The sequence below is a fragment of the Macrobrachium nipponense genome, chromosome 12 (genome assembly GCF_015104395.2).
Source record: "Macrobrachium nipponense isolate FS-2020 chromosome 12, ASM1510439v2, whole genome shotgun sequence".
In the NCBI taxonomy this organism is placed as follows: Eukaryota; Metazoa; Arthropoda; class Malacostraca; order Decapoda; family Palaemonidae; genus Macrobrachium; species Macrobrachium nipponense.
This window is the reverse complement of record NC_087205.1, coordinates 19,143,543-19,162,588: the sequence shown is the minus strand read 5'-3', so window position 1 is coordinate 19,162,588 and position 19,046 is coordinate 19,143,543. Positions and strand designations below refer to the sequence as shown.

General features: G+C 33.6%; 2 protein-coding genes across 11 annotated transcripts in view; one reads left to right on the top strand and one right to left on the bottom strand.

Moving 5' to 3' along the window:
- The first annotated feature begins 502 nt into the window (after positions 1-502).
- Positions 503-6,135, top strand: LOC135224390 (superoxide dismutase [Mn], mitochondrial-like). The gene is made up of 5 exons (XM_064263354.1): positions 503-661; positions 2,409-2,593; positions 3,100-3,213; positions 3,551-3,708; positions 5,555-6,135. The coding sequence occupies exons 1-5, from the start codon at positions 627-629 to the stop codon at positions 5,717-5,719; spliced, it is 657 nt and encodes a 218-aa protein (XP_064119424.1). The 5' UTR covers positions 503-626; the 3' UTR covers positions 5,720-6,135.
- Positions 6,136-8,733: 2,598 nt separating this feature from the next.
- LOC135224388 (CUE domain-containing protein 1-like) overlaps positions 8,734-19,046 on the bottom strand; it is a 105,802-nt gene continuing 95,489 nt past the window's right edge. For 9 of the 10 annotated variants that reach the window (XM_064263344.1, XM_064263345.1, XM_064263346.1 and 6 more), the window contains 3 exons: positions 18,596-18,709; positions 18,161-18,312; positions 8,734-17,398 (listed from right to left, as the gene is read on the bottom strand). In XM_064263344.1, the coding sequence (XP_064119414.1) occupies positions 17,348-17,398; positions 18,161-18,312; positions 18,596-18,709 (317 nt within the window). In that variant the 3' untranslated portion in view covers positions 8,734-17,347. The remainder of the gene's footprint in view (positions 17,399-18,160; positions 18,313-18,595; positions 18,710-19,046) is intronic. The other variant, XM_064263347.1, reaches the window with a different exon arrangement.

The window sequence follows — 19,046 nt, the reverse complement described above, 5'->3', positions numbered from 1 at the left end:
CTCATTTTCAGTAAATATGTTATCGAAAGTGTAATGCTGAATATCATGAATTGCCATGGCAGTAATACATAAGCTAATATAGTTGAAGTGGCTATAAGTTTATTCATTGGGTAATATAATTTATTTGTTAGACCTTGATGCTCAATTTAATGTGAAAATCATATGATGGAAAGTTTACGCATTATTGAGAGCGTACTACAAATAATACTGGAACCTTCTGAACGAATGAAAAGTTCAGCATCATAATGTTCCCGATGAATAACCAACCATAGCGAGAGACGGTGTTCGATGTCACTCATCTGAATAGTGATATAAATAAATGTCAAAAAAACATTTAAATTGCACACTCGCCAACAAGATTGTATCATTATCACAATTAATTCAGATAAATTAGTATTATAAATTTATAGAAATAGTATGTTTCTTCAAAACTTATAAGATATCTATTTCATTGAAGCGAAGTCACACCTTCGAATGACATAGTTGAAGGTTAGCGTTTACACTACAGTGACTTATGATAGCTGAACGCGGCCAGTGCGTCAGCTGGTTGGTTCCTCGATATTGGGCCTCAACGTTACAATAACCAGCAACGTAATAGTATTGTCCTGTGTATCTGTGATAGCAAGATGCTAAGTTTCAGCCGTCTGTTCGCTTCCCGGAGGTAAAACCGAGTTTTTTTACTTGTCGTTTTACTTATAGTCATATTTAGAATGCAATAGGACCCTGACAGTCATGAATTTTGCTTTATAACCGAAGAGAATTATTGCCGGCATGATACTAGGTTAGGTTAGGTATAAGATAGGTAAAGATTGTTGTCAGGGCCTGCTTTCAGTATTTCATTAGTAGATTATGGTTGCCGAAGTTATTTATTTGATAGTTTTTGAAAGTCCACTATATGTCAGGTCCAACTGTGCTTTCTTGACGTCCTGAAGTCACTTTTAATTGTGCCTCCCTTTTTATTTGTTTTTTTGCAAGGCTAAGCCTTAGACAATTTATTATTACGTAGGATTTACCCTTTAAGCCTTTTCTGGCTTCAGATAGCTTAGAAAAGAAATTCTGGTTACTAGGCTGTGTACCGGCGGCTGCTATGCACCACTGCTTATCTTATGCCAATACCAATGTACCATTGTAGGGCTGCCATAGGTAGTATACCTAAAGGCTCCTACGTATCACTGCTTTGGCTTTTAGCCTTGTACCGAACAAGGCTGCTACATAGGTACCAACTACCAAGTAGGGAGGTAATATAAGAAAACTAAGTTTTCAACAGTGTTTATTACTACTGTAAATAAAATCAGTTTAAATTTTCTTCAATCCATACAGTCCTCAGCATGATCCATCAGTTAGCGCTTAGCACACAGGTTTAGAAATCCACATCCTGAGCAAAGGAAAACTGCAGAATACTAAGGAAGTCAGCTGGAGTTTCGAATTAAACCCCTAAAAGTAAAAGTAAATAAATAATAACCAGGTCCACTTGGGTCTGGAAGCAAATAATGTGCAGGTCCAATGGAATTTCGAAGTACATACCTAATGTTGAACTGCTTTTCAAGGAACATCTTTGGTGCTTACATAATTCTCTCTCTCTCTCTCTCTCTCTCTCTCTCTCTCTCTCTCTCTCTCTCCAGTGGTACATAGAATCCTGTTTCACTTAGAAAGCCATTTAAGTTTTGAACTTGGAATATGTTACCTAAATCATGAAGAATGTATTTTTTAGTCATCGTGCAGCAGTTTGTATTTTTCATCATCATTATTCAATGAAAGATGCCTTTACGTGTCTTTCCTTACCCAAATCATCCCAATGTCAAGGAACTCCCAGTTGCTGGCCAGCCCCTTGTATAGTTGATCCTAATTGATTAGGCATAATGTGCAACTGTAATTCCTCAGCAGACACACCAAGGTCATATTAAGATTGTGTTCCGAGGCTTACATCAATCAATTGTGAGAGCCCACCAGGCTGGGAATTTTGGAGAGAATATGAGAGAATAGCTAAATGCCAACATTAATATTGATTTGTGAAGCAATGGAAAAAAAATTACGTATACATACTGTAGTTTATTTTTTAAATTATTAATGCTTAATCATAAATATAAACTGAGAAAATGCAGAAGCAATGCTTTGGTAATTACAAATGTATAGCCTATGCATACTAAGATCAATCAATTAAGTGAATTTCATTTCCCCCACATAAATAAAAAATATACAGTAATAAATACTTAAAAATGGCATAGGCTACATTATGATATTCGGTTTAGTATTTATTAAATACTCCCTTAAACTATAGGGAAAAGCTAGAGAAAAATATTAGATATTTTAATTTGTTCCTCCATGATATGTACTGCACAGACTTAGACACAGTCAAGGATGCTAAACTTTTATTTAGTAATTTTTATTTTAATATTTTTTACCTCCAGGATGGTGGCCGTAGGTGTACGAAGCTGCCAGAAACACACATTGCCTGATCTTCCTTATGACTACAATGCTTTAGAACCCGTAATTTGCGCAGAGATCATGCAGCTTCATCACTCAAAGCATCACCAGACCTATGTCAATAACCTCAATGTAGCTGAGGAAAAGTTGGCTGAAGCCCATGCTAAGGGTGAGTGTCGTGTTTTATGTATGATTGGTTGCCGTCTTCTTGTTATCCTACTATACTGTCATTCTGCCTTTTTCCAGCCTAGTTGAATAATTTTAAACCATTAAATGGCTCCTTTTCTTGATGCGCTAGAATCCCAAATTACTGTGAAAACAGACTGAATTTCTAATTTTGGGCATAACTAAATTCACTTTTATCAGTTGCTTTTTACCAGGCATATTAGTTATCTTAGGAGCATTAGTAGGATTGATGTTAAATATAATAAATTAATATAAATTTAGTTGTGGTCAGTAGGTACAGTAATTCATGTTTTTATAATTCAACATGGAAATCCTGTTCTGAGTCACCTTTTATATGCTTAGTGTTGAAATCATAGAACAGGAATCAGATTTAAATGATTAGTGTTGCACAATACGTCTTTCATTTGAAACCCTAAAGATAATGTTACTGTAACAGAATGATGAATAGTTTTCTTTTAATATTAAAGTAATATTGTTTAACCTTTCCAGGTGATGTAAGCACTGTGATATCACTGGCACCTGCCCTGAGGTTCAATGGAGGAGGTCACATTAACCACACAATTTTCTGGCAGAATTTATCTCCAGATGGTGGTGAACCATCAGGTAAATTTATGGTCTGTTGGTTTACAAGCTGAATACAAATTGGTATAAGATGATGATACTTATCCTTTGCAGAGTCCCTTCAACCCCTAGCCTCAATCCCTTTCATTCCCTTTACTAAACTTTGGTTTCATATTGTCTTTCTCCCATCTTACTTTCCAGCCTCTCCTAATAATTGTTTCAACATTTTTTTCCAGTGCTGAATGCTCCTCATAGGTCCAAGTTCTTAGCCTGTGGCTTAGATTTTATATTCCAGTTTCAGCTATTATGCAATGTTATATGTACCAAGGTCTCAAATGCCATGTTGATAAAAGACTGGAGCATGATTTTAATTTTTCAGGAGAACTGCTGGCTGCCATTAACAGAGATTTTGGTAGTCTTGATGCAATGAAAAGTCAGCTCTCAGCAGCTACTGTAGCAGTCCAGGGCTCAGGATGGGGTTGGTTAGGATATAACAAGCAAAAGGGGGCACTCCAAATTGCTACTTGTCCCAATCAGGTAAGCAGGTGTTCCTTGTTTTAAGGAATGTGAGCAAGTTGGCTCACAAATGTGAACTGTTTTTACTGTTTTCCCTAATTTCATGCTGCTTAGATTTACGATACCTAGATTGTTAGTGATGTAATTTCATGCTGTTAGGTTGTAGTAATATGCCCAATTCCTAGTTTAATAAGTGGCGATTGTGTTTAATATATTTAACTTGTCTTACAAGTTACTTCCAGTCTTGTTATCCTATTTCTATTGAGTTGGCCTCAGTTAGCATTTCTGCCATTTACCCCATTAGGATACTCATGATACCCTTATGTGTGACCTAGGAGAAATATGGTCTGTTGTGTAATGATTACCACCCTTCAGAGAATTGAACGTGGATAGAAGTTGTAATTTATGTGTTATATGTATACTGTATATATAGGCAAGTTTCATAACTTTGGAAAAGCATTTAATTAGTCGTCTTCTCCCTTTTCTGTCTTGTTTACTTTTCTGCCTGAACCCCCATCAGGTGTAGGCCTTCATCTGTGCCGTTATTTGATAATTTCCAGGGCCTTCCTACAGGTCTTCCCCACTCTAATTCTATATCTACTGCTTTTCTGACTGTGTTCTTCATTCCATGTCCAACTAATCTCTGTCTTAGAAATTACTTCTTGAAATTTAATACATGAAAAATGTAAAACCTAAGACTTAGGTGCAGTGCATTGCAGGTGAATTGAAATTGAAGGTGCCTTGGAAGAAGGTGAATTCATTGCCAAAAGTTATTCTGTTATGTTGGGTATTAGGTAAAGTCTGGACAGATAAGTAACCGTATAACAAAATGGAGTGAAAATCATTAAAATAAGGCTGTCAAAATTAATTATAAGGATGCTCTTAGCCCTTAAAAATGTCATTTAAAATAATGATAATTAAGATGACGTATGTGAAATTTTCTAGACTAAAGAATGTGAATGTTTACTTTTTTTTTTCATTTAGAGGAATTACTGTACCTGGATGGTAGATTCTTTACAGCTGTTCCAAGATATGAATAAATGACCATAGACAATATGTGGGTATATGAGTACTTGAATGAGGACCTAGTACTACCCACAAATCACCCCAGTTGCCTCAAACACTCATATGAGAGTTGCTTTACATGTCAACAACACTCGCTTTATGTGATACTTGGATATCGTTTTTATACTGTAACACATTAAACCAAAGCTACAAATACGTCAAAGTAAAATTAGAAGGTAAATGGTTGCATGAGTCTCATAAAAAGTTTGGACATAGTTGTGTAGAATATCTTTATTGTTGAATTTCAATGTTCTGACACAATAAGATCGGTGATGCAGTACTCTTGTCTACGAGAGTTTGATAGAATCTGAAGCATTCTATTGATTTTCATGTTCTTAGGTATAGAATATCAAGAAATTGACCAATCAGAAGGTAGTATATTTGGAGGGTTGATGGGTTTAACAAAGAAAAGTACAGATTGCTCACAGATAATGTAACAGTTAATAACAAACTTTTGTAGATTTATGCTACTCATAGGGCATGGAATGGAATATTACGGTATATGTTTTTATTTTTTATTCTTGATTTGAAAGCAAATGTTCTAGTGAGGTAATAAGTATATGGTCATATTCACTGTTCAGATAATGTTTTCCCTATTTCTTTGAATGAAAATGTTGTCTCAAAGCTTTTGGCATTTGTATATATTATTTTGGACTAATATTTATTTTAAAAGGACTATAGTATATATATATATATATATATATATATATATATATATATATATATATATATATATATATAAATAATCATTATTTCTGTTCTTGTATAGAATTTAATCTACTTACTTTTTATGAAATTTCAGGACCCTCTGCAAGCATCAACGGGTCTTGTACCTTTGTTTGGAATTGATGTGTGGGAGCATGCTTACTATTTACAGTACAAGAATGTTAGACCAGATTATGTCAATGCAATATGGAAGGTAGCCAATTGGAAGGACATTTCAGCTAGATTTACTGCTGCAAAGTGAGAAGCCCATCAGAGCACAGCATCAATATAATTATCTTATTCACCAGTTGTCTTTCCTCCTAATGAGTACTGTACATAGCGCTAGTGAAAACGAGTAATGTTCTCTTTATTGTGCTAAGGAAATTTTTAAAAATTAGTATTTTCATTTTTGTTCAGAAAAGTAACATACTGTTTGTTGTGCACAGCTGGGAAGCTTTTCAGATGCAAGTTAAAGAAGCGATTTATATTTTGAGATTTCTGAAATAGTATTAATACTGAAATATATATTACTGCTTTGTTTAGTCGAAAGCATTTCATGTACAATATCTATAATGTTAGGGATCTCTATCTGAAAAATCAAATTTATTTAATGAATGATGCATATTCTTTTATGTAATGTTTATAACACTTGATTGGTATTAAAACTGACAATACAAATGTGTTTTTGTGTAACCAGCTTAAAAACATTCATCTCAATAAGATTTTTCAAAGTCATACAGTATAAGTAATAGTAATAGTTTTTGAATACATATAGAGCGAACTTTAAAAAAATTAGCACTAATTTTTAGGACTTGAAAAAAAATTGAGCATTAATTTTTTAAGAGATTTGTGATGATATTTTATGCGCGAATAATGGAGTTATCATAATGATGTCCATTTTATACTATTTACCCTCATTAATTAGATTAATTTTTAGGAAAGGTCTGTAACTTAGATTTTGTTATTGTAAAATATCTTTAAAAAAAAAAAAAAAAAAAAAAAAAGCTGTACAGAGCTTTTTTTTTTGGTATCTGTTTATAAGCCTTTGTGCCCATCGTGTATCCATTAATGTCCATACCTTTACTTTGTTCTCTTCACTTTTACCACTTATTTGTGTAGTAGAGGCCTTTAATGAGATTCTGTGGGGTGAGCTCAGTTATAGCTGTAATCCACAAGTTATAAGTCTTGATCCTCATACGTATTTTCTTAGTATTTTTGTCAACCTTGTAATTGTTTTATAAGTATTCGGTCCCCTTATTTACCTCATATTTTACCTACGTTACTGTTCAACTAGAGATTTGTTGACAAGCTTTTAGTTGTCTAGCTGGTAGGAATACATCCTTTGTATGTTGTATTGAACTCTTCGGTAAACATGGTACTTGCCAATTGTTGCTTATTGCATATTTTTATTATTTTCAGTTATCCCTCTCAATGTTTAAGATCATTGATTTTTCATGCAATTTTACTGGAGCTCATTGTCTTTTTATGCATACATACATTTAGTGTGAACAGGGCAAAGTAGTCAGTATTCTAGACCACTTAAATGTGGGTTTGTCTACAGTAGTACTGTGCTCATCATGGTAATTATTAATCTAGTATGAATGTTGATTAAAGAAATTATCTTGACTAGTTAAGTAATATTTTCTACTTTAGGGGTGGCCATATTTTGTGTCCTGACCAGCAACTTCCACATCAGTAACTTAATGTGGGAGTTTTCCTTATTGGTAATAGAAATGAATACTCTGTAGTCTCCTCTGTAACAAACTTGATCTCAACTCCCATCAGGTAAAGGCCTCCCACAGAGTCCTTTTTCCAAGATTTCTCCATTTCATTCTGCTACTTCCATAGCAACTGCTTTACTGACTTATGTTCCTCGGACGGGTGGTTTTCGCGCTCGGCTACCAATCCAGTGGTCCGAAGTTCGATTCTTGGCGTGGCCAACGTGGAATCAGAGGAATGTATTTCTGGTGATAGAAATTAATTTCTCTATATAATGTGGTTCGGATCCCACAATAAGCTATAGATCCCATTGCTAGGTGACCAATTGGTTCCTAGTTCCGTAAAAATATCTAATCCTTTGGGCCAGCCCTAGGAAAGCTGTTAATCGGCTCAGTGGTCTGGTAAAACTAAGATATACTTAAACTTAGCTTTACTGACTTGACTGTTTCTCATCCTGTGTCTTCAACCTGTCCAGACCATCTCGGTCTGAGATTTAATTTTTAAGTCAGGACACCAAATCTCCACCACATTCTCATTTGTAACATCTTCCCACTGAACTCTGGTCATAAATCAGTGACCTGTATGAACATTGGGATCAGACTTGCAAACTCACCAGGTGCTCTTCAGGACCTATCATAGACTTGCAAACTCACCAGGTGCTCTTCAGGACATATCAAACACTTGCAAACAATCTGGAAGTAGTGTGGTGACATCCCTCCTAATGTGTGTGACAGCCATACTAGTTGCAGTTATATTTCTTTTGTTCCAATACAATAGACAAATCTGCTCAGTAGCACTTACTCCTCTCTCTGGCAAGGGGAGTAGTGGTAACAAACCCCTATGGCCTACATGGTTTGTTGTTTGACCAGACGTTCTCTTTACCCTCCACGAATGCAATGAATCGGGATATTTCATAGTATAATCCCAGCAGGCTCAGTTTTTAGATACTTGCTTATCTGGTTACTGGGAAATTTAAGACTTAAGCCAGTTTTTTTTTTTTCCTCTTTCCCATACAAAACCCTAGATTATGGAGCCATCCAGCCTATACAAACTATAAGGAAGCTAATGTATCTACCAGTGGATTTGGATAGTGCATGGGTGAACAATTGCACTTCTGTTTGGAAGACAAAAGACTGTGCCAGGGATTTCAAGAGTGAGTGTGGTTGCATATAACTCATGGATTTGTATGAAAAATGAGCTTTTGTTTATTAAACTATTTATCCAATAGTTGCTAGTGATCTCTATCCATTTCATCCAAACTGCAGCTACACTTTCTTGCTGCTCTCACAGTCCCTGTTTCACACAGCAGAAATGCTCTCAACTCTTGAGACCTGCCCCTCCACCATAGTATGGTTCACTGCTTTCCTCTTTTCCTCATTTACTCTTCTTGTACAACGAAGCCTTTGTGTATGGTTTATTTAAGCAGTGACAGCCCAGCCATGCAAGAGTCGACTCAGCGGTGTTATCAAACTGCCTAAAAATACTAATAATATTAAATAGTTCAAATTAGTAACATGAACAGTGATCTAACATACCAGGAGGATTAATGCAAAAGCATTTTGACTGTAAAACTTTTTTTATTTTCAACATGACGAGTGACATGAGTACAATATTTATATATGCAGATATATGTATTTTCTTTTCCTATCAAAATAATTTCAATAAGTAGAGATATCATCATTACACTTGAAAGTGCAATAAGTGTTTAAACTATTCAATGTCTTTACTTTATGGTAAATTCTGCAAATTTCCTGTAATGACGACAACCTCACTTTGGGATGATGTATAACTGTGTGTGAACAATTCAGCATTCCAATAATTGAGTTATTTTTCTTCCTTTTCTTTTTCTTAAATGGCACAGTCATTTTTTATGTGCTTCAGTGGTCAGATCAGAAATTTGCTAAAATGGCATGAACCAAAATGAATTAGTACAGTATTCTAGAAATGTGAAAAATGTGAATGCTGGGTGAGCTGCAGCTAGTTAAGTATACAGTTAGAATATTATATCTGGTTTAGCTGAAAACTGGGGATACCAATAAAATTTCCTAAAAGGGATGGCAAGTCATCAGTATATTATGTGGCACAAATCACTTACTTTTAGTAGCTCAGAGAAGCCAGTTCATTACAATTGGAAAATTAATATTGCAGTCAATATACAATTGCCATTCAAATGAATTGGCCATCACACCAAACAATGAAGCAGTATCACACTATGGATGAATGATCAGACTCAAGTCACTTTCTCTTCCTTTCACAGATTAAATGTATTTGGTGGTCAGAGCCCTTTCTAATTTGTATTTGTCTTTGATCCAGAACTAATGACTAAACATTTATACACAACAATCACAGTATTAGGTTCCCTTCTTTTAGCTATGAAAAATGGACAGAAACAAAAAAAGCAACAACCCTCACAAAACCAAAATAGAAGGGTTTTATATATCAAAAGGAGAGCAAAGTTCCTTGTTAATAATCTTTATATTTAGAATAAGAAAAGTTCTTTATCATGAAATATGAAATAGCTTGGCTAAGGTCACACTTGAAGTGTCCTAAAACTCTACAACAACCTGTGATGCATTGCAGTGTTAATGCAAGAGCTATTGGCATAAATTCGCTTGACAGTTTTGAATTGAAGTCAGAAGAATGTTGGTTTGATTAATAAATTCTAGAATACACCTCAGAGTCCTCCATCTTTATTTTCCACCAAGTTTATTTCTATATCCACAGAAATGTTCTTTGGTATGAATACACATAGCTTTGGTTAGCTTGAAAAAAGGCAGTACAGTATTAACAATTCAAGGGAATTATGCATCATTTGCAAAAGTATAACCTTAACAAATAAGAAGAGAGCAGTTACTGTGGTTATTAGAAATTGCTTGAAAGCATTTCTTAAATGTACATGAAAACATAGAGTAACCAAGGGAACTTGTAATCTGTAATCATAGAAACAGTAATTTCTAACAAGTTACCTGGTGCAGGAGGAAACTGGCATATTTAATCAAATTTTACTCTAAATAAGCAACTTCCAAGTGTTATTCTTTAATAAAAGTTAATGGTAAAAATATGTATATTAATTTTACCAATTTTAAATTAGTTAGCATCCTCTATATTCTTACTGATTAGCTGAAAGACAACACACAATTTTAATGTCATGTCCAAGCTTATGTTACAAAATCTAGGTCTGAATTATATTGTCAGTCTAGCTATGGAGAATTATTACATGATTGTGAAGTACAGTACAAAATGCAGCAGTTTTATCTGCTCTCTTCATATAAACTTAAATAGAATATCTTTTAAATACGTAGCCAGATGAACAGTTTACACCAATTTGCTAAGGAAACAATGCATACTTAAGGTTAAGAGAAATAAAAGTGCAAGACTTAAAAAAAATCATGGTGCCCAACAGTTTAAATACTCAAGTACCTGAGAATCCTTAAAAAGAGGTAACATTTGGCACAGATTTCACTACATAATGTTTTTGAAATCATGGCAATATTCAAGTCAGATGTAAATAACATTTCCTCTGGCATTACTTAAGTTTCAGGTAGTTATTTATTAGTTTTTTCCCCACAACCTTCAAGATAATTCAAGCCAAAGTATCCTGTAATGCATAATTATGATTAAATAAAAATGCTAATTTCCCTCATTTTCCTCTCAATTGCAATTAACTAACAAATGAAAACTTTGAAGAACCCACACAGGCTTCAGTTCAAATCAGGTATTGCAGTTATTGTGTCCAGAAACATACAACTCTGATATGTTATGTGACCCTTAATTAAAATATCTCTATTAAAAAATTTTATGAAACAAAGAATTATATAAAGGCATATTTTGAACAATTCAAGACATTCTTTGATTACTTTGATGTGTTTCTTCTTTCCTTTCCTGGACAATTGTGTTTTTCCATAAAACCCATTTTTTATACTTTACCCAAACTAGTACAATAATACACTACTTGCAGCTTGAACTATTTCCCCTTTTTAACATCCATGAATCACTCTTAAAAACATATATCCTAAATATATTGTACAGTAGGTGCAACTAATATATTTCTTCCTTTTATACAACAATGACTTTCATATTTAAGAGACTAAACACAATCCTAATCAGTGGCTGGTATACAGTTACATCAGATGCAGCTTATGAGTGGGTTGATATTAAAGTAAACTAGTTATTATTTTTCAAATTAGGATATGTGATTGTGTTACTAAAACTTTTCTTTCAACTTTGAAATTCATTAATACTTTATTCACTTTAAAATAATGCTTATAAGAACTTTCTGCACATTCCCATGTAAATACATTCTTGGAAAATAATCACTCAACATCCTATTATACCTTAGTTAAACTTTGAAATATAATCCTTTTAATATTGCACTTCAAACCTCATAACTAAAAAATCAGGAGATACAATATTACTGTGCTCTTAATTAACATTCATTGCAATAACGTTCCCATTGCCTGAAAAGCTGGTTGAAAAAACTAGTCTTCTTTGAATTAAGTATTTTTAAAGCAGCCTAAATCTTGTATTTATGAAATTACTTCTGAGGATGATACAGTGCACAGATATATCAGTAACTTTATCCAAACAAGTTTTACTTTTGTCTGATACATGACACATGAATTTAGAAAACCACGCTTGCCTTGCCTTGACAACACATGATCAAAACATGCCTTAGTGTAACTCAGTGTTATGAACCTTCAGGTGACATCTATTAGAAACATGCCATCCAGTAAGTACCCTTTGTGGAATGAAATAAAGGTTCAAGATAATACATGTACTATTTTGATTTTTCCATGTTAAATTTTTGTAAAAGCAGTGCAACTCTACATAAGGATGCCTACTGAAGACATCCATGCCATACACAGGCAAAATTAAGTCAAATTACAATCAACAAAAATTTTGTTTCCCATAACATTACATATTGTGATATGACAAATAATGGAAAGTCAAAAGAACAGAATTCTATCATGAAGTATTACTTATCATCCCAGGCAAAAGCAACCACACGTAGATGATATACACATATGGAGGTTAAAACTATATCTACAAAATTGTATAAGAGCACAAAACAATAGTCTGGAAACCATCAAAATGGAAGATGCACTCAAAGCACCTCAAAGTGGTGGGTAATGCTCATGTGCTTTGAGTTACTCTGAATTACATGACCTCGTCTAACTTTTTTCTATAATACTAATCTACTAATATCATTAAAGTTGTATACACTATATGTACTCATAACCTTACCTCCAACTACAGTATTGGTATGAATCCAGTAAAGTCTAATAAACCGGTTATCTGCTATCATATATGTATCATTTCAAGGGTCAGACATAAGGGTTTGTAACAAAACTACTTACACAAGTGAAAACTTCTGTTATACTTCACAGTGCTACACCTTCAATTTTCAGTTATCCTTGTTGAAACTAGTATTGTATATTGTAAGGTACGCAAACAGAGTTTACCTCTATACGTACACTGTGTATACAGGATTCTTGACTACACTACAACTACCTCAGCTATTTTGTTTACATCAGGCTGCACATTCCCAAAGATACTACATGGAACTATGTAATAATATCCAAATTCTGTCATTCATTAACACCATTTACCTGCAGAACTTTGAACTTGGCTTTCCTGTCTTTTTTATGTTCCTTTGTTAAATAAGTAGCTCTGTCATTATCTAAAGTAAGTACAGCAGCTCAATCTACTGAGACACGCAGTAGCAATAATTGATTCACACCTTACAGCATTAACAACCATAAGTACAATAGATACAATGGGATGATTAGATGCCATCAAACTTTTCAAACTTCTAGGACTTTCCACAGACTATATTTACAGCTAAAGATCTTTTAACATCGTTGCAAAAGAAACTAGAGGATTACCAATTATTCCTCAAATCAAATGGTTCTCCAATCCCTTTCTCATGATGGATCAACAGATAGAATAGTGTAGTCTGTCAAGGTAAATCAATACACCAAGCAACAATCTAAACCACCAGTTTAGTGTGCTGAAAGTACTCTTGTATATGTTGTAGCCTTTGTTGATGGTTCCCATACTACTGTATCAATCAAGAACTAAGTATGGTTTGTTAAACCAATGCGTCCTTTCATATACAAGATGGAATTCACCCCTTCCCTTCCAGAGGTTTCTGAAAAGCAACAGTGATTAATCACTGCTGCTTTTACATGCAATGATAAGAGAATATGACTTAAAACAAAGAAAATTGGTATGTATCCTAATTACTTTTTTAAATGATAGCAAAACCAAAATAGTGCAATACTGACGGTTAAATAATGCTTTTGCAAATGCTGCTTTAATTTTGATCATGGATAAATCCTTTGTTCTACAAATGTAGTAATTGTAGAAAGAATTAATGGCAAAAAAAATCAATACAGAATGCTTGAATTATAAAAAGAAGACTCCTTTTATTGATGCAGATATAGTCGAGATTATTCTTACAATACAACCTATACCAAGGTACTATACAGTAAAATGGTTCTTGTACAGCATATTATGAACTACTATATGATATTCCAAAGATGCCAAGTTAGGAAAGATACATGAAAAAAACCTCTATTTGAATGCTCACACATTCTTATTGACATGAATAAAAAAGCCTGTAGGCATTCAATATACAATTTGCCAGTACAATTGTTCAGCTCAGATTAAGTATACTGTACTAAAAAGTGTTGGATGCAGAAACCTTCAGACCAAAAGTTTAGCAGCATAATGCTGGAAACAAGTACTGTTGAGAGGTGTAGTTTGATTCAATCCTTTGCTTAAATATTAGCAAATTCTATACGTATATGGTGAACATCATTTTTGAAATATTCGGTGTTACAGATATGAATCTGCAGTCGATTTGATATACTACCCAGTGTGCTGTTGTTGCAAGTACTAAGTATAGGGTAGAAATAATATAGTACTGTACTTAACAAAACTTATATATTAGTGCAATAGCGTAATATTTTTGCATATCTAAAGGAGGTATTTGTAAGGAGTCTACATTTTTTAAAAACATTAGCACACAATTTTAGTTTATAAGTACAAGTGCCCCTTTAAACAAGTGTAGCAGAATCAATCTGAATCTTCTTTTTACATCTTGTATTGAGTAAATGGAACATTTAAAATGAAAGGCAACTGATGCAAATCAGCTAGCATGAAGGTGTATTAAGTATACAAAATTTTAAAAAAGCATGATATACTGCAGGTTATGGAAACAAAATCACATCTAGCCTTTTACATAGCAGTGTAGAACCCTTATGTAAACATTATTTGGAAATGAATAACAGATTAAAATAAATGACATCCTGGATTTTATGAAAGTCAAGTGTACCTTAAATCCCAAGCAAAGAACATGCTGCATTCTCTATGCTAGGTTTTCAGAAGTTAAGCATGTTGAAACTTGATAGTTCCTTGCGGAATTTCAATATGCACTATCCAATGAGCTAAGAGGCTGGTAGAAAAAAATTGTACTTAGGCCAGAGTTAAAAACGTGAGGATACAATTCCTTATATCCAAGATAAGAAGAGTGAACAATAGTGAATATCTTGGAGAATTGCTGCTTAATATCAATAAAAATTTGTCTATTGTAAAATGGATAAAAAACAAATATTTTATACACTACAGTTCTAAATACTGTACTGTGCCAGCACCAAAGCATTTTTTCTTAAAAGAATGAGAGGGAAAAATAGTGAACAAATAAAATATACATATATTTTTTCCATGCTGTAATTTTGTTGCAGCTCAAAATACTTCCACTCTTTTACCAGGGTAACTCATACGTATTTGAATGACATATGATATTTTAAGTTACATGCCAGTGCATGATGCTTTTAGCAAGCTAAGTACATTTTCTTATGATGTGGAATTTTAACAATTTTCCAATCCTCTCTTCCTTCTTTACTCTAAGAAATAAAAACCAGAATATGGAGGAAAAAATATGGGTGTCTTACTATTATATACACAAAGCAACATAAGGAGTATAATGTTGTAAAAACATTGACTCACAGCCCCTTCTTTTGCTTATTAAACCTAACTTATCTTTAAAAATAAAACTTAAGAGCATTGAGTAAAATGCACAAATGCATAATAACCCAATAAAACTTCAAACAGCATTTCAAGTAAAATTTAATTCGTAGCTACCAAAATAACAACATGGCTCATGTTTACTAGATCATAGCTGCACACTGTCCTTTACCAGTAGAGAGAGAAATGCATATGATAATATCCTATTTGAAAGGAGGTACTGCACTCAAAACAGTTTTGGACAACTTCTGAGGATTACATTACTGGACTAGTATCCTTCAATTCAAAATGTGTAGAAATAAGGGTATTGTTTACAACTTTTGTTTACTAAGTGATATGAATTGTAAATCAAATGCCACAATATAAACAGATCAGGCCGACTACACCTTAGCAGTAAAGCCGGTGGGACGGAGCCTCTGCACCTATACATAATAAGGAAACAAAATAAAGGAACTTCTCCAGTCTTTGGTCTGTACCTTTCAATTCTAAATCCTGTGCTAGATCTAATATCAATCAGGAGAACTAACTGACAAACTAAACTATTGGAAATCAGAAATCTCCAATGTTGTACTAAAGTATAGTTCTGTTTATAATCCAAGTATAAGTACTTATAATGCAATGATCTATCACCTTCAGGCACTGCACAGTCATTATGCTGTACGTACTGTCTTTTCCTTACTTCTCAATTCAGCAACATCAAGTGGTTAATAGCTGCGGTATATAACTTCAAATACTAATTTAAAAACAGATTATACAATATGAGCTACTTTATTTGCTAATTACCTATATTAAAGGTAATTTACAAAATACAAAAGATTATTGTGCTTCAGTATTACCTTGTCTTCATTGATAGAACTTAACCAGAGCTTCATAAAGCTAATCCATCATTCAGTATGCAATGGAACCTCATAACATTGGAGCTCATGCATTATACACATTCCATTCTGTATTAGCTAGGTAAATACGTATTGAAGGTAGCTCAGTCTTTTTGCGAGATGTATGTACGAATATTGTAACAGAATTCAAACGACTCTAGTTGTTAAGTAACCAATTCTTAAGTACATCATAAATGAGGTTTAACTTTTACCTTGAATTGCAATGCATTCCTGGTTCTAAGAGTTTTTAACAACAGATCCAATCCTACCACATTCTATCAAAAGGAACGATTTTAGTAATAACCTTCTAAAGTTGCAAGATAAAAATATGCTCCTAACTGTACTTCATCATGAGCCCCTGTGCATATACTATAGTGTATTCTCTTTAAAGAGATTCCCTTGTTTCACTTCATAACAATAAGAATCACAGGTACTTTATATGCACATATGTATATAGTGTAAAGACTTAATGACTAAAATAATCCATTATCTTTACGAAGACAGTATATAAACTTCTAAAAATATTATATTTAACAATATACAAACAGTAAAAAAAATTCTATATACCTATCATCAAGCCATCACTAACATATAGTCACTGGCCAAATTTGAATAACCTTAAGATACAAAATAAATGTGTTCTATTGTACAATTAAAAAGTGATGCTCTAATAGAAACTAAGTCTTGAATATTACTTTCAAGTAACCTAGAATATGAAATCAAGGAAGTAAAAAAAAAAAAAAAAAAAAAAAAAAAAAAAAAAAAAAAAAAAACACACCTTGAGCCACTGATGCAAAGGTCGTCCATATTTCTTGGGCTGATGAATTTGAGACAACATTCTGAGGAACTTTGGGGAAAAATATTGAAATGCATCCACAACAATATACATATTTCTTCACTTTAAACAGCTCATATACTAGCTTCCATAATTGAATAATCACACCAAGACTTGTGGACTGGTACCTCTACTTACTCTGTAATTTCATGAGATCAGTAAATTAATTCCTGATAAATCTCAATCTAAGCACTGTACATAATCTTCTCCAGAATGTCTGTACTCTATGCTTGTTCACATGGCACGGCAATCTCTGTCGTTACAGCAACTTATAATGGTAGCAGCACAACATCTACCATGAAGTGTCATACGGAACTACCTTTATCAAATAATTCCTAAAACTGTATACCTTGTACAAACAAAGCTGAAGTATCTGCTTGGAAGAAACGTCAGCTCTAAAACTGCATCACAGGTGTCGTAACAAGAATTTCTACCTTAGGTGTCGTGGAGATGTGGGTATACCGCCTCCTTCCCTTGTCTGCTAGACAGCAAAAGGAATGTCAATCAGACGTGGCATATGTAAACAGAATCTTGATCAGTTTTCTTATAGAACATTTAAAATACCTTCATATGAATGGAATACTACAATATTTTATACACAGACAGGCCCTCCCTCAAAAAAACTCCTCATATTGGAGACTTATCATTTGTCAGTCAATATTTAGCTTTCAAAGATGTAATTTTGTTGCTTTTCTAAAAAAGCGTTATTCACCTATACTGAATCAATTTAAAAGCAATATCTCTGCTAGTACATATAAGACATAATTGATGTTTTTCTATTTTCTCTTTTATTGATAGCCAATACATATGCTTAAGAGCATAAACAAACACTACTTCCCAAACCATGAAATACACTTTTGTGGTGGTTTAATAAGCTCTTGATAAGTCTACAAAAGGCAAAACCTACATACTTCTTTCAAACAGTAAGTAAGCAAAGCCAAACTGATACATTCAGTATTACATTAATTGAACCGGACTGGAATGTCATTACAACATGAAATAATTTATGAAACAATGGTACCATAACATTACTAACTTAGAATTATGCAAATCAGTAAGGTATGATGCAGCCAAGAACTATTAGTTGTTTATGCATATAAAAGTGACAGTATCTTATTAATAAACTAGTCAAATAAACTGATTCTTGGTTAGTAATCACCGACAACACTATTTCTATCTTAAAAACCAAAAATTACACTGAAATTCATCAATGATACTAAATTAGATCTATCAAAAAACATACCTGTGTCTGTCTGTCATCATCATCTTCATCAATTAATGGATCTGCAGATATGAGCAACTGATCACGACCAGCACTTGGCAATAAGCTTCGCCCTCCGCTGCGCTTGCGTCGGGAGAATACCTTAGCTATCTGTGCAAATTTCTTCCTAGATGCTGAAAGAAAACATATATATTTACTGTAACTAACTGCAATGTTAATATTATTGTTATATAGATAAGTACAACATATATAATTATTAAAATTTTAAAGTTGATAAAATAATAAAAAAATTCCAATACTTACTCTACTTTGAGAACAAATTTTCTCACTCAAAAGAATGCTGAACAACGGATCAAGAGAGGTTTTCTCACACACATTATATGCCAGCCTTTTAGAACCTGGGAGCAATTTGTCCCGAAAAAATCACTATCCCAAGGATTCATTCTATTAAGTTACCTTTGCCCATAGTAGCAATTCTCTCTCTAAGTGTGGCATCATCCAAATGTGCCAGCTGACCCCGTCCTTCAGCACCTTCTAGTTCCTCATCATCCCCTGCCTCTGATTCATAATCTGCAAAGGAAGAGATATAATGAAACACCATGAAGTGAAAAATGAATATATAATTAGTAGACCTTGTGCCAGAACCTTGCATAAGGTGACAGATTTTAAAAACGGGGTTCTGTGACAGGTGACAGAATGTCAAATACGTACTAGTTTCTAATGGGTAAAGATCAGATTCTATTCCAGTGTCTGAAAGTAATTTCCTGAGAAACTATACCACAGAGCTGAAAAAACTGAAAACAACAAACTGGCCTACAACAAGATGGGAACTAAAAATCTATATAATCAGTAGATGAGGTTACAGGCAGTCTCTCAGTTACAACGGGCTCGGCTTATGATGTTCCAA

Excerpts from the sequence above, each read along its gene's own strand:
- LOC135224390 (XM_064263354.1), top strand. The coding sequence starts at position 627 with ATGCTAAGTTTCAGCCGTCTGTTCGCTTCCCGGAG. Across the intron at positions 662-2,408 it reads CGTCTGTTCGCTTCCCGGAG|GATGGTGGCCGTAGGTGTAC; the intron begins GTAAAACCGAGT and ends TTTTACCTCCAG. Across the intron at positions 3,709-5,554 it reads TTGCTACTTGTCCCAATCAG|GACCCTCTGCAAGCATCAAC; the intron begins GTAAGCAGGTGT and ends ATGAAATTTCAG.